At 45.7% G+C, this 16424-nt stretch overlaps 1 protein-coding gene across 3 annotated transcripts in view; it reads right to left on the bottom strand.

Moving 5' to 3' along the window:
- Window positions 1-16424, bottom strand: part of WLS (Wnt ligand secretion mediator) — an 81075-nt gene that overhangs the window by 26784 nt on the left and 37867 nt on the right. For all 3 annotated transcript variants that reach the window (XM_063939119.1, XM_063939118.1, XM_063939117.1), the window contains exons 2-8: window positions 13292-13564; window positions 12309-12433; window positions 11823-11984; window positions 10034-10170; window positions 9543-9711; window positions 9209-9306; window positions 5506-5569 (exon numbers count right to left, since the gene is read on the bottom strand). In XM_063939119.1, the coding sequence (XP_063795189.1) occupies window positions 5506-5569; window positions 9209-9306; window positions 9543-9711; window positions 10034-10170; window positions 11823-11984; window positions 12309-12433; window positions 13292-13564 (1028 nt within the window). The remainder of the gene's footprint in view (window positions 1-5505; window positions 5570-9208; window positions 9307-9542; window positions 9712-10033; window positions 10171-11822; window positions 11985-12308; window positions 12434-13291; window positions 13565-16424) is intronic.

The following is a 16424-nucleotide window of genomic DNA, read 5'->3' as shown; positions in this document are numbered from 1 at the left end:
AGGCACAAAAGGGGGTTGTATATGCAATACTCCCTTGACAAACTTCTGGACTTCAGGAACTGAAGCCAATTCTTTCTGGAAGAAAAATCGACAGGGCCGAAATTTGAACCTTAATGGACCCCAATTTGAGGCCCATAGACACTCCTGTTTGCAAGAAATGCAGGAATCGACCGAGTTGAAATTTCTTCGTGGGGCCTTCCTGGCCTCACACCACGCAACATATTTTCGCCACATGTGGTGATAATGTTGTGCGGTCACCTCCTTTCTGGCTTTGACCAGGGTAGGAATGACCTCTTCCTGAATGCCTTTTCCCTTAGGATCCGGCGTTCCACCGCCATGCCGTCAAACGCAGCTGCGGTAAGTCTTGGAACAGACATGGTACTTGCTGAAACAAGTCCCTTCTTAGCGGCAGAGGCCATAAGTCCTCTGTGAGCATCTCTTGAAGTTCCGGGTACCAAGTCCTTCTTGGCCAATCCGGAGCCATGAGTATAGTTCTTACTCCTCTACGTCTTATAATTCTCAGTACCTTAGGTATGAAAAGCAGAGGATGGAACACATACACCGACTGGTACACCCACGGTGTTACCAGAACGTCCACAGCTATTGCCTGAGGGTCTCTTAACCTGGCGCAATACCTGTCCCGTTTTTTGTTCAGACGGGACGCCATCATGTCCACCTTTGGTAATTCCCAACGGTTTACAATTATGTGGAAAACTTCCCCATGAAGTTCCCACTCTGCCGGGTGGAGGTCGTGCCTACTGAGGAAGTCTGCTTCCCAGTTTCCATTCCCGGAATGAAACACTGCTGACAGTGCTATCACATGATTTTCCGCCCAGCGAAAAGTCCTTGCAGTTTTTGCCACTGCCCTCCTGCTTCTTGTGCCGCCCTGTCTATTTACGTGGGCGACTGCCGTGATGTTTTATCCCACTGGATCAATACCGGCTGACCTTGAAGCAGAGGTCTTGCTAAGCTTAGAGCATTATAAATTTACCCTTAGCTATATTTATGTGGAGAAAAATCTCCAGACTTGATCACACTCCCTGGAAATTTTTTCCTTGTGTGACTGCTCCCCAGCCTCTCGGGCTGGCCTCCGTGGTCACCAACATCCAAAACTGAATGCCGAATCTGCGGCCCTCTAGAAGATGAGCACTCTGTAACCACCACAGGAGAGACACCCTTGTCCTTGGATATAGGGTTATCCGCTGATGCATCTGAAGATGCGATCCGGACCATTTGTCCAGCAGATCCCACTGAAAAGTTCTTGCATGAAATCTGCCGACTGGAATTGCTTCGAAGGAAGTCACCATTTTTTTACCATGGCCCTTGTGCAATGATGCACTGATTTTAGGAGGTTCCTGACTAGCTCGGATAACTCCCTGGCTTTCTCTTCCGGGAGAAACACCTTTTTCTGGACTGTGTCCAGAATCATCCCTAGGCACAGCAGACGTGTCGTCGGGATCAGCTGCGATTTTGGAATATTTAGAATCCACCCGTGCTGTTGTAGCAGTATCCGAGATAGTGCTACTCCGACCTCCAACTGTTCCCTGGACTATGCCCTTATCAGGAGATCGTCCAAGTAAGGGATAATTAAGACGCCTTTTCTTCGAAGAAGAACCATCATTTCGGCCATTACCTTGGTAAAGACCCGGGGTGCCGTAGACAATCCAAACGGCAGCGTCTGAAACTGATAGTGACAGTTCTGTACCACGAACCTGAGGTACCCTTAGTGATAAGGGCAAATTTGGGACATGGAGGTAAGCATCCCTGATGTCTCGGGACACCAGATAGTCCCCTTCTTCCCGGTTCGTTATCACTGCTCTGAGTGACTCCATCTTGATTTGAACCTTTGTAAGTGTTCAAATTTTTTTAGATTTAGAATAGGTCTCACCTAGCCTTCTGGCTTCAGTACCACAATATAGTGTGGAATAATACCCCTTTTCTTGTTGTAGGAGGGGTAATTTAATTATCACCTGCTGGGAATACAGCTCGTGAATTTTTTCCCATACTGCCTCCTTGTCGGGGGGAGACCTTGGTAAAGCAGACTTCAGGAGCCTGCGCAGGGGAAACGTCTCGACATTCCAAACTGTACCCCTGGGATACTACTTGTAGGATCCAGGGGTCCTGTACGGTCTCAGCGTCATGCTGAGAGCTTGTCAGAAGCGGTGGAACGCTTCTGTTCCTGGGAATGGGCTGCCTGCTGCAGTCTTCTTCCCTTTCCTCTATCCCTGGGCAGATATGACTCTTATAGGGACGAAAGGACTGAAGCTGAAAAGACGGTGTCTTTTTCTGCAGAGATGTGACTTAGGGTAAAAACGGTGGATTTTCCAGCAGTTGCCGTGGCCACCAGGTCCGATGGACCGACCCCAAATAACTCCTCTTCCTTTATACGGCAATACACCTTTGTGCCGTTTGGAATCTGCATCACCTGACCACTGTCGTGTCCATAAACATCTTCTGGCAGATATGGACATCGCACTTACTCTTGATGCCAGAGTGCAAATATCCCTCTGTGCATCTCGCATATATAGAAATACATCCTTTAAATGCTCTATAGTCAATAAAATACTGTCCCTGTCAAGGGTATCAATATTTTTAGTCAGGGAATCCGACCAAGCCACCCCAGCTCTGCACATCCAGGCTGAGGCGATCGCTGGTCGCAGTATAACACCAGTATGTGTGTATATACTTTTTATGATATTTTTCCAGCCTCCTGTCAGCTGGCTCCTTGAGGACGGCCCTATCTATAGACGGTACCGCCACTTGTTCTGATAAGCGTGTGAGCGCCTTATCCACCCTAAGGGGTGTTTCCCAACGCACCCTAACTTCTGGCGGGAAAGGGTATACCGCCCATATTTTCTATCGGGGGGAACCCACGGATCATCACACACTTCATTTAATTTATCTGATTCAGGAAAAACTACGGTAGTTTTTTCACATCCCACATAATACCCTCTTTTGTGGTACTTGTAGTATCAGAAATATGTAACACCTCCTTCATTGCCCTTAACGTGTGGCCCTAATTAGGAATACGTTTGTTTATTCACCGTCGACACTGGATTCAGTGTCCCTGTCTGTGTCTGTGTCGACCGACTAAAGTAAACGGGTGTTTTAAAACCCCTGACGGTGTTTTTGAGACGTCTGGACCGGTACTAATTGTTTGTCGGCCGTCTCATGTCGTCAACCGACCTTGGCGCGTGTTGACATTATCACGTAATTCCTAAATAAGCCATCCATTCCGGTGTCGACTCCCTAGAGAGTGACATCACCATTACAGGCAATTGCTCCGCCTCCTCACCAACATCGTCCTCATACATGTCGACACACACGTACCGACACACAGCACACACACAGGGAATGCTCTGATAGAGGACAGGACCTACTAGCCCTTTGGAGAGACAGAGGGAGAGTTTGCCAGCACACACCAAAAACGCTATAATTATATAGGGACAACCTTATATAAGTGTTTTCCCTTATAGCATCTTTTTTATATATTTCTAACGCCAAATTAGTGCCCCCCCCTCTCTGTTTTAACCCTGTTTCTGTAGTGCAGTGCAGGGGAGAGCCTGGGAGCCTTCCCTCCAGCCTTTCTGTGAGGGAAAATGGCGCTGTGTGCTGAGGAGATAGGCCCCGCCCCTTTTTCGGCGGCCTCGTCTCCCGCTCTTAACGGATTCTGGCAGGGGTTAAATATCTCCATATAGCCCCCGGAGGCTATATGTGAGGTATTTTTAGCCAAAAAAGGTTTTCATTTGCCTCCCAGGGCGCCCCCCTCCCAGCGCCCTGCACCCTCAGTGACTGCCGTGTGAAGTGTGCTGAGAGGAAAATGGCGCACAGCTGCAGTGCTGTGCGCTACCTTAAGAAGACTGAGGAGTCTTCATGCCGCCGATTCTGGACCTCTTCTTACTTCAGCATCTGCAAGGGGGCCGGCGGCAAGGCTCCGGTGACCATCCAGGCTGTACCTGTGATCGTCCCTCTGGAGCTAATGTCCAGTAGCCAAGAAGCCAATCCATCCTGCACGCAGGTGAGTTCACTTCTTCTCCCCTAAGTCCCTCGTTGCAGTGATCCTGTTGCCAGCAGGACTCACTGTAAAATAAAAAACCTAAGCTAAACTTTTCTAAGCAGCTCTTTAGGAGAGCCACCTAGATTGCACCCTTCTCGGCCGGGCACAAAAATCTAACTGAGGCTTGGAGGAGGGTCATAGGGGGAGGAGCCAGTGCACACCACCTGATCCTAAAGCTTTACTTTTTGTGCCCTGTCTCCTGCGGAGCCGCTATTCCCCATGGTCCTTTCAGGAACCCCAGCATCCACTAGGACGATAGAGAAATATATATATATATATATATATATATATATATATATATATATATATATATATATATATATAAAAAACGCGAGATTTAGGGTAAGAACTCATAGTTATTAAATCTCTTTCTGCGAGGTACACTGGGCTCCACAAGGATTAACATCGGGGTGTAGAGTAGGTTCTTGATCAGAGGCACCAACAGGCTCAAAGCTTTGACTGTTCCCAAGATGCACAGCGCCCCCTCCTCTATAACCCCGCCTCCGTGCACAGGAGCTTAGTTTGTAAGTTGGTGCCTTGCAGTAAGCAGGCAATATATATATATACACACACACACACACACACACACACACACACACACACACACACACACACACACGCACACACGCAGTATATACAATTTAGGTGCTCGCACTAGTGTTTTTGATGCTATTAGCAGCCAGATGCTTGCAAAACTAAGCATTTCTCATAAAAAAAATAAAAAGACTATGTTTAACATATGCTAAATTATTATTTTGTTTTAAAGTAAATAAAACATTTTGAAAAGCTTATATAGGCTCTGTCTTAGGGGTAAAATTACTAAAACAGAGAATTGATGATGTTGCCCATAGCAACCAATGAGATGCGCTCTATCATTTTCTAAAAGGCAATAGAGAAATGATAGCCAGCATTTGATTGGTTGCTATTTGCAACATCACCAATTCTCTGTGTTTTAGAAGCTTTAGCAACGTTACCCCTTAGATAGTAAGCTCATATGAGCAGGGAGTGGTCTTTCCCCTTTGTTTAGGTCCCGTTCCCCTCAATGTACGGCGCTGATTAAAGCGTCAGTACATTCTTCACAAGAAGATCATCAGAAACGTAATAATACTCATATGAAAAAAATTATGTTTGTAACGAATGATCAATAATAAATGTTTTTATTTCTATAGCGATCTTTCTCTAATAGGACTCAAGGCGCCCTCACTAGAGGGGGCTGGTCCGAGTTTGGGCCAGGTGAAAAATAATAATATTAATCTTCCAAAACGTGAAGGGCGTGAAAAAGGTATGTGTGGTACCTTGCGCTGGTGTGAAGGGAACCATAGACGCTGCAATATTGCAGAAGGCTGACCAGGTCGTTGGCAGTCCGAGCCAATACCAAACTTACATCACCCATTGCTCGTTGGAGACGTCGCCCCAAGACAGGCGGCACAAGACCAATAAAAGGATACAGCAATGTCGGCCCCTACATCAGTGGTCCAGATGCTGTAGAACGGGTTCTTTAGTTGTACCCCTCTATGGAGGAAAAGAGAATCAGAACAAGAGGTGAGCAAGCCAAATTACAATGAGTATAGAAATAAAATAGACCTGTATTTAAAAAGGATTTAGGGGGACATTTACCAAGCAGTGATAAGAGTAGAGAAGTGAGCAAGTGGAGAAGTTGCCCATGGCAACCAATCAGCACTGAAGTAACATCTATAATATGATACAGAGCTGCTGATTGGTCGATGGGGAAATGTCTCCACTGGCTCACTTCTCCGCTCTCATCACTGCTTAGTAAATGTCCCCCTAGGTGGCTACTTCTGCAGGCAAAAGACTTCTGAATATTACAGTGGACCTGCAACCTGCAGGCATCCGTTAGCGTGGTATTATCTAGTCTCCCTCCCCGGGTTGGGAGGTCCACCTAAACTCCACCAGAAGAATGGCATTATCTAGGGTGTAACGGTGTGAGTCACTTCCTGTCTGTGTCTGAGTGAGTGATACATGAAGCATGGAATCCCAGACTTTGGCAATAGAATAGGACCGGCAGTTCCATCAGGCCAGCCTCTTTTTATCTCAGTGTCTGAGATTTCCCAATGGCCATATGCTTAGGATTTATCCCATGATACAAGTCCGGCCACAACTTCTGGGAGACTTGTGTGTTGAAAAATATAACACATGGGGAAAAAAAAACCTAAAACATCTGCTTTATGTGACGGACCAGTTTTCTTCCCTGCAGCTGGAGCGTGTCCTCCTGTTCTAGATAATCCATTTATTAGTAACACAATGGGGTAAATTTACTGAGGTGGGAGATTTTTAGAACTGGTGATGTTGCCCATGGCAACCAATCAGATTCTACTTAACATCCATCTAGCTGCTTCTAGCAAATAATAGATCTAATCTGATTGGTTGCTATGGGCAACATCACCAGTTCTAAAAATCTCCCACCTTAGTAAATTTACCCCAATGTCTTCTTAACGTCTTAGAACCTTTCATACTTAAAAAGGATTTTCTCATGTCAATTCTGATCCTTCCCCTTGTAGGCTGTATATGTTTTGTTCCTGAAATATCTCATGGGATAAGTATCGAGAGAGAGAGAGAGAGAGAGAGAGAGAGAGAGAGAGAGAGAGAGAGAGAGAGAGAGAGAGAGAGAGAACGGGATGTATTAACATACATTGCCGATGCTAATCACATATGTACTTACATATGGGATTAACATCGCAATGCGGTGACGGAGGCCCCCCGCGATACCTGTGAGGTGGTGTGCGGGGGTCTCCGTCACCTCCCGGGGCTCTCCCTCTCCTTGCTACACGGCATGCAGGCAGTTCTGGGCGCCTCCTCCCTGCAGCCGGAAGGACCTCCAGCTGTGATGCTAGGGGGAGGAGGAGTTTAGCTTCCGGGAACAGGGCTGTCGTAATGGAGGTATGCCGGGGAAGGGGGGTCGGCGGGGGTGTCAAAGGCCGTCGGTAAGAAGCCCATAGGCTTCTATAGGGTAGCACCATTTTTTGATGGCGATACCCTCAGGGGCGAAAAAAAGTGGCAGCTGGGGGTCAGTATATATGTAAAAGTGGTAAAACTCCCGAAAACGGGGGGGGGGGGGGGTTTACTGCATTTTTCCTTTAGTACATCCCGCCCAGAGAGAGCGAGAGCCATGTTAAAGGCTGTGTTCGAAAACTGACAGTTAGGAGCTGATTGGCTGGTACTTTATCTCCATCAACTTTATCTCTCTCCAGTGCTTAGACCCTTAAACTGCTCTCCCCAATGTTTGATAAATCTCCCCTCAGGGGTTATGTTGATACCTTCCTGGAGATATCCTGCACGGTGACTTCTAATATCTCCCTATTTCTGGGGTAGTTACCTCTTCCTAATATAACCAATGGGTTCCACCTTCATATCATCCGATGCTGCAACTCTGAAGTTCCTTTCTTTTGTCCTAATAAATGTATATGTATTGGTGCTGGCATTTAAAGCACCCAGGCTCACCTCGGCTATGGCATCCAGCTCCCTACTTCCTCCATCACATCGCGTATTGCATCCATCCCACCAAGCAGATGACTGGGAGGTGGAGCTGCTGAGCCAGGCTTCGGATCTACCAACTAGGCTGGCCCAGCAGACAATCTGGCATTTGGCAGAAAGACCATGGGGGTCATTCCGAGTTGTTCGCTCGTTATTTTTTTTTCGCAACGGAGCGATTAGTCGCGAATGCGCAATGTCCGCAGTGCGACTGCGCCAAGTAAATTTGCTATGCAGTTTTTTTCTTCGTTCTGGTGATCGTAGTGTGATTGACAGGAAGTGGGTGTTTCTGGGCGGAAACTGGCCGTTTTATGGGTGTGTGCGAAAAAACGCTACCGTTTCTGGGAAAAACGCGGGAGTGGCTGAAGAAACGGAGGAGTGTCTGGGCGAACGCTGGGTGTGTTTGTGACGTCAAACCAGGAACGACAAGCACTGAACTGATCGCAGATGCCGAGTAAGTCTGGAGCTACTCAGAATCTGCTAAGAGGTGTGTGGTCGCAATTTTGAGAATCTTTCGTTCGCAATTTTAAGAAGCTAAGATTCACTCCCAGTAGGCGGCGGCTTAGCGTGTGTAAAGCTGCTAAAAGCAGCTTGCGAGCGAACAACTCGGAATGAGGGCCCATATACCTAGTCCTGCACTGCCGTCTTATTCTCTAGTAAAATCATTCTCTATTCCATCCAAAACAGTGGTTCCCAAACGCAGTCCTCAGGACCCTCAACAGGTCATGTTTTCCAGACCACCCAGCAGGAGCAAAGGTGTACTCATTACTCACTGACACAATTTAAAAGATCCACAGGTGGAGCTCATTATCTCACTTGCGATTCTGTAAGGAGACCTGGAAAACATGCACTGTGTGGGGTCCTGAGGACCGAGTTTGAAAACCACTGATCTAGAGTCTGAGTCAAACCTGAGGATTTTTATATATATTAAATTTCTTTACCGTTTGGCACAAAATACTGAGGAGAAAATCGGCAATCGCTATATCTGTAGTTGAGGTAAATTAGGCCAAACTTATATATTCCTAGTCATCCCTAATAAACTACTGAATAAGGTAGGACCCGCCCCGCTAGTGCCCCCGATTGTCACCATGGTTTGGAGGGAAGCGGGAGGGGTGTAGTTACACAACGCACTATCCAGCGGCAACCACCATTCCTTTTTCAATAGTTTACACGTTTGAGTATTACCTGTAACATATCCACTGATCTGCCCTGATCAGCAAAGCAAATTACATTTGCTGGATAACACCTCCCGGCAGCAAGCTCCGGAGAACCTGGATTTTTGTTGTTGTTTTATTGTAAAGCAATTCACTTAGTATTCCTGTAACGGATGTTAGATCAGTAGGTGTGTAGTTATTATATGCTTCTGTACTGCCCTTCTGTATAGTGAAGCTACATTTTCCATTCTCCAATAACCTGGGATTACACTAAAATCAACAGCGACAGGTTAGACAACCTGCAAAACCTACTCCGTGCAGTTATTTTACATACTCCTAGGTGCACAGTATGCGGACTCACATGTGTAAAACTACGGTAACAGGGTGGGCAGTTCTCATCTCTGCCTGTGCTGCTGATGGTGGTACTACTACTACTAGGAGTACAGAAGTGGTATCTAGGTTTCAATAACTCACCAAAGCAACACACCAGATTTGCAATAACAATTACCTCTCACACATGTCAAATACAAAGAGGCAACTGGAGCCAAAGGCGATTGGGACAACTTGCTTCCAATAGACTGATAAGTGATTCCGTTCAGACTGGTCCTGTAGACAAACCATAGTATGGTTATTACACCAACATCAGATACAAATGTTCAAGATACACCGACCCACATTCACCATGATACCAAGTGGTGGCATCAATACTATTCAGTACAACAATGACCCACATTCACCATAATACCAAGCGGTGACATCAGTACTATTCAGTATAACACTGACCCACATTCACCATGAATCCAAAGGGTGGCGTTGGTAACATGCACCAGCAAACTACTTACCATCATGTGTTCACCACAGAAGATTATCCAGAATGACAGCAACATCACATAGAAAATGCCTTGCCGGATATCACTGAACAGCAACATCCAAGTCCAGTTAAAGCCGATTGAGAACCATTCAACGGGAATGTTAATGAAGGTCATCGAGATGCCCAAGGCAAAGATAACTCTACGAGGAGAAATACCGGTTAATCCTCCATAGCTGCCACCTCAGTCCAGTAATTTCCAGATGCAGTTTGGTGCTCAGTAGATTCTATTTAACAACCCAAGTAGTACATGTTCTAGGTAGACATCTGAGGGCAATTATCAGATTATTTAATATGGCCAGAATGCCATTTATTTGCATTTAAATATTCCCGTTAACTATATATTAACTTCTGGAGCTCAGAAAAGTGTGGAGTGAGAATTGCATCCAGTATACAATATAACTTGTACTGCGCAGAAGCCAATTCTCCAATGTCAGGGAAAGACAACGCCATGAATGTTCTTACTTCTCCAGCAGAATCGGGGAACGTGTCATCATGGTGATTCTCCTCCAGTACCAGATCATGATAATCAGGATGCTGGGCGTCAGGAAGGTCTTCATAGCAAACCACACTTTTGTAAAGCCTCCATTTTGGAAGATGGCCTGTATGTGGGGGAAGGGTGAACATAAACAAATGAAAGCTTTCCCCTGTTGAAAGTGGCGTAGCAGCGGTTCTATGTACTGATCACAATCGACGAGGACGCAGCCTATGGATTTACACAGATCACTCAACAACTTTTGCGTTTATGCAGTATGATGGGTGGAAAACTCCCATACGTTTATAGTGGAATATTCCACCAAGCATGTGATCTCATACTGGCAAGATACCAGATTTTGGTTTGGGGGTGACAAAGCTGGGTTTTGCATTTTTACTATGTTTAAAACTTTAGATGCACATGAGCCGTCCGTCCCTCCCAAGGCGGGGCTCTGAAGATGTGGTCTATGGCTCACTCTTGGCTAGTGCCAACTCATCCCATCAACCCACAGGAAATTTAGTATTAAGGCAGTAACACTGTACAAACATTGTACTAGAGGTCACCGCCAAGTCATCTGCTGAGAGACAGTGGATAATACAATCTACACAGTTGGCAGCGTTACACAGTGATTCAGGACACTTTGGTTACGGGATTACCTGCTCACTGAGAATGGATGTTTATGGGGAACGAGTCGGCGTTTGGAATGAAATCGCTCTAGCAGGAGACCCTGACGAGCCGTGACAGGCGAGGGACGGGCATGGTTTGTTCCTATAATACGTTTACCAAAATCTGCATGAAGGGGTCTCCCAACAGCAATCAATAGCTTTTTAGCTGGTCTGGGCTTTCGGCAATCTCACTGGACAGCTTTCATAACGCTAGGTGGTCTCTTGACTGTAGCCAGATTTCTTTCGGTACATTTCAAGTGAGGACTGATAATTATATCTTTTTACTTTTAATTTCTTCTTCACAAGAATCAAAAGGACAGTCCACAGTCAGAACTTTCAGCAGTTCCACTGTGCGGACACGAAGCAGGGACGCCAGGTCTACTCTTCCCGTTGCGGACCAGCAACGCTGGCTAGCGAATATTTCCTTGGAAAACATTGGCGGGAGGAGGTTTTCATGGCCGCCATAAAGCGGGATCGAAAACCAGGCCCATCGCTGCTTAATAATAAATAGTGCCCGAATTCTACATCTGCTCACTAAGGCAAATACCCAGCTCATAAACATATTTGGCAATAAAGAACATTCTCATATGTATAATTATAAGGACAGCTTAAACTAAAACGTAAGCGAACACTCAAATACATACAGCATCTAAAATACTTACATAAAATTACTAAGATAATCAGTCTGCCTTGCCGAATATGAAGAAATATTTCCCAAATACACTCCAGACTATAAGTAAACCCACTGTATAAGTAGACGAATCACCAGTGTGAAATAATAGAGCCGATTTGTGTTCTTGAATAAGCGAGCCCCAGGCCGGAGTAAATAATACATTATTTCATGGGTAAATAGACCTCTCCGCTAGTTTTTTTGTTTACACTGCCTACGGCGCTCAAATTATCTTGACAAAATGCTTTTTGGAACCACTTGCCTGGATTTACCAAGCTGTAACTTTGCTACACAGCATCACTCCGACAGGAGAGCTCCACTTTATTCAAGGAGAATCCTGCAGAAATACGGATTCCAAACAGGTGATTTCTCACTAGAACGAGCCGTTAGAAAGCCGATAGCAGGATTCATTTCTAAACGGAAGCATACTGTACAATTTCTTACCACCAGATGCAAGTCGTTTATCTCTCCAATCCCCACATTTATCTTCTTCCCATCATGAACTGGAAGTTTGATGTTCAGCAGGTAATATTTATGCACCACGCTCCCCAGCTCGATCAGAGGGATAACGTCGCATTCGTAGGAACGGCCTTGGTTTTCTGGAGTCTGGAAAATTAAGAAAAACAAAAAGTGTTAAACACAATCAAGTTACAGAAATGGGGTCAGTAAGGTATCTTTACTAATGTAGGTGGTGTACGGAACATGTAGCAGAAGGGCAACTAAATCATTTTCCTATTATCGCAACAAATAAATCACATGCTTAAAGAAACACTTAAAGAAAAAGAAAAATGTATTGCAAATAAAAAAGTTGCAATAATAAATCTAGCTCAAGACAGACCGCTCTAGACAGAAGACGTCACGCTTACTGGATTGGTTGCAGGTCACGGCTACCGCATCACTAGGCCTGGGAGAGGGACCACACGGACTCACCTTCGGCAACTGGAATGTGCACTGAAGCTTCCTCTGCTCTATGGAATGAGCCATTTCAGTCCACGGTTCATGCAACTCATCTCGGTACGCCATTGCGACATCAACCGTCACCACTGCGTTTTCCCCTGAAATGCAGAAAGGCTTAACTTTAAGTTAAAATATAAATATTGGAGACTTATGCACAGAACGGTATTAAAGAGCGGTTCCACTGGTCGGGACATAGCACTGTACAGTAGGGGCTAATGAAGAATCCAACGTGGCATGGAACTGGGCTACTGGTCACTCTGGATGACCCTCAAACTCTGTCCGTGTATAGAAAACATTCTTCTAGGAGCCGCGTAAGCAGCTGAGGAATTATAGCTCCCCAATATCTGGAGAGCATCAGTCTACTATGCATTAAGCACTTGCACCATTGCCTAGAAAACAATACAGGATGCCATAATTAGATACCACAGTTGTTACATTTCTACCATTACGGAGAGAAGAGGAAATTGTTTATTTTATTCAGTAAAATGTAAACTCAGTAAGGGGTGCCGTCTTTTTGGGATCCCAGGGAGGGGGAAAAAAGGAATTCCAAGGCAGAATAGGCCCAGCACATGTGGAGGCTGACGCGTTTCACCGCAGAGTATCATCATACACATGAATTGGGATCAAACTCTCCTTTTCGCCTTACAATTTAATGTGGATTTACAAAAGACTCTACACAGCTTACAATCAGGTGTTGCCTCTCTTGCTAAACGCATCTCATCTTCTGTCCTTTATACTGTACTCTTTAGCAAAACAATTGTTATACAGCTGTATCCATAAGAAAACTAAAATGTTATATCCAAGGGCAACGCTATACAGAAGATATAAAGGCTTTGATGAAAAATAAAGGAAAAGTGGAAGAGAGTCACGTAGTCAGCACAGGCTGTAGTAGGGCATCAATGTTTAGTGAATATCTTCTTTTATAGCAAGAGACAAGGCCTAAAGGAGTTTCTTACCAATGTAATTATTCAGCTGGAAGGTGATGTCCAGCTGTAAAATGATGAGCATGAATTGGAACCAGGGATTCATCTCTTGCCCTTGGTAGGGAATGTGCACCGAAAACACAATGTCATTGGCTTCAATGCGTCTGCCGGGTGCCTCCTCAAAGCCACGGATACTGTCACAGCTATCTTTCCCCCACGGAACCATCCACTTGGAAGAGCGATAGTTTTTCTGTGTATCCACGCATTTCACCGCCAGGAAGTTGATTGAAGAAGTTGGTTTTGGCGCTGGATGTGACCAGAAAAAGGTGTAATTTAAAAATCCGACAATACAAGCACACGAAAAAAAATAATATTTATGATACAATTAGTAATTGGGTGTAGAGATTAACATTATTATCCTTTAACATAAATAAGCAAAACTATTGCTCAACTCTCTCCAATGTTTATTCATCGCAACAATCCCCAATCCAGTGGAGTTTTCCTACAAGGCACCGCGCAGTAATTTACTGATTCAGAGACTGATGTAAAGCCGATGTTCCACGGAACGGAGCGATTAAATCGCCAGACTGTGCATGTGCTGCGATCACACTGCGCATGCGTCCAAGTGCCGCTGCAATCCGCACGCTATGAGGACTTTCAGACCCAGCACATCCCCCAAAGTCTGAAAGGGGTATTACAGATATCAGCAGTTGCGAGGCCGAGAAAAATCGCACTTACATGTTCATCCATCTCTGAATCAGGTCGTAGTCTAACCAATCATTTTACTGTATCTCCATGTTGGCCTGAGTGAGGCTTAAAGCAAACTGCTTTCATTGTAAGGTTATAATGTATAGAATCGGACAACGTTATCAAGACCGTTCCACGGGCAACCTTACAGAGCACTTGGCTAATGACCCAGTCTGGAAGAAACATCAGGTACAGAAACGGATGACAACCTACAGAGGTTACTCAGGATAACTGTGAAATTGCTGTTACTAAAGCCAGTGGTGCTGGGTCCAATATTCAGCCCCTAGCTTCAGCACGGGCAAATAACACACCGACAACCCCCCTTTTTTCTTAAACGCTGGCAGTCAGCGCCCCCTAACACTAGCAGCATTGTGCCTCACCTGTATACTGATTGCTTCCTCCCATTCCTGCCTCTAAGATTTTGCATGTGCTGATCCCTGCCTCTGGAATTCTCTACCTCTCCCCCCAGACTCTCCATCTCTGTATAAAACTTCAAATGTGCTCTCAAGACCCACTGCTTCACCAAACCCAGCCTAATCTCATTCTAAACCTCTGTTCCACGCTCTCTATGTACCCCATCTGTGTCACCCCTGTCTGTCTACCCCTCCCCTTTAGAATGTAAGCTCTCACGAGCAGGGCCCTCTTCCCTCATGTGCTTATCCTTTTCTTACTGAGACTATCATCTACTCCATAGTCACTATAGCCCTCAGTTTCGGCCACCCTGATGCTTATTTCAGTGTCCAGTCCCCTGATGCAGCAATGTTTATATACCATGTACTTGTCCTGCATTGTCTTGTACTGTAAGTTGCTGTTTTCTTGTTTTGCTCATATGTTTATGTACTTTGTTAGGCGCTGCGGAACCCTTGTGGCGCCATATAGAAGAAGAAGGAAAAGGAGGAGAAAGAGGAAAAGGAACAGGAGGAAGAGGAAGAGGAAAAGGAGGAGGAGGAGGAAAAGGAACAGGAGGAAAAGGATCAGGAGGAAGAGGAAAAAGGAGGAGGAAGAGGAAAAAGGAGGAGGAAGAGGAAAAAGGAGGAGGAAGAGGAAAAGGAGGAGGAAGAGGAAAAGGAGGAGGAAGAGGATAAGGAGGAGGAAGAGGATAAGGAGGAGGTAGAGGAAAAGGAGGAGGTAGAGGAGGATGATATTAAAAGAAAACAACAACAACAACAACAACAACAACAGATTTACAGACATCTCGGAATTAGGCCCTTTATTAACATAGCTGTAACAGCCATAGATCTCAGGGTGTGAAAACTTTTACATATATATTAGTAACGGTTATTAGGAACTCTCTTCTATCAGATAAACTGTGTTTTCTGCACAGCGGTCCTTTAATATGGCTCAAACCTAGGATGGTATTTTTGGCTGTGCACATGACACTTTCTGCTACTAAATGACAGGGACAGAACAAACTACTTTTCACAGCTCCTACTGTGTTGACGAACGTGCTAGAAGGTGTTTGTGGGCTGATGGAGGAGAAGGTCTCCTGGGAATGGGATGAGTGGAGTGGAAATGCTCCGCACTGACACTAATAACCTAGGTTTGGAGGTTGTGAAGCTGCTAAGACTGGAATCCTGTCAGGTTCTTCCCACACTATATAAGTGTATAGGTTTCATCAGAGGAGGAACGCGTAGAGGCATGAAGTCACCGGTGTCTCCTCAGCCAATCACAGGCTGGCGTCACACAGACCTCTTGGAGCTCTGGATTTTTTCCAGCCAGAAAATACAATATTTATATCACACGTACAGATGATGGAACTGCCGATTGTGTAATATCAGGAAACGTTTTCTTTACAATAATGACACTGTCACATAAAAACGTCAAGATGCGTCCAGCTCAGGAAAAGTATTATACGCACCAGGTATAGCACACTAAGAGGAGGTATATCACACTGGGAGGCCGGCAGTATACGCACCAGGTATATCACACTAGGAGGCCGGCAGTATACGCACCAGGTATATCACACTAGGAGGCCGGCAGTATACGCACCAGGTATATCACACTAGGAGGCCGGCAGTATACGCGCCAGGTATATCACACTAGGAGGCCGGCAGTATACGCACCAGGTATATCACACCACGTTGCCGGCAGTATACGCACCTGGTATATCATACCAGGAGGCGGTATATCACACCAGGAGGCCGGCAGTATACGCACCAGCTATATCACACTAGGAGGCCGGCAGTATACGCGCCAGTTATATCACACTAGGAGGCCGGCAGTATATGCGCCAGGTATATCACACTAGGAGGCCGGCAGTATATGCGCCAGGTATATCACACCAGGAGGCCGGCAGTCTGTGCGCCAGGTATATCACACTAGGAGGCCGGCAGTATACGCACCAGCTATATCACACTAGGAGGCCGGCAGTATACGCGCCAGGTATATCACACTAGGAGGCCGGCAGTATACGCACCAG

This window comes from Pseudophryne corroboree, chromosome 9 (assembly GCF_028390025.1).
Source record: "Pseudophryne corroboree isolate aPseCor3 chromosome 9, aPseCor3.hap2, whole genome shotgun sequence".
In the NCBI taxonomy this organism is placed as follows: Eukaryota; Metazoa; Chordata; class Amphibia; order Anura; family Myobatrachidae; genus Pseudophryne; species Pseudophryne corroboree.
This window is presented reverse-complemented; position numbering and strand designations above follow the sequence as displayed.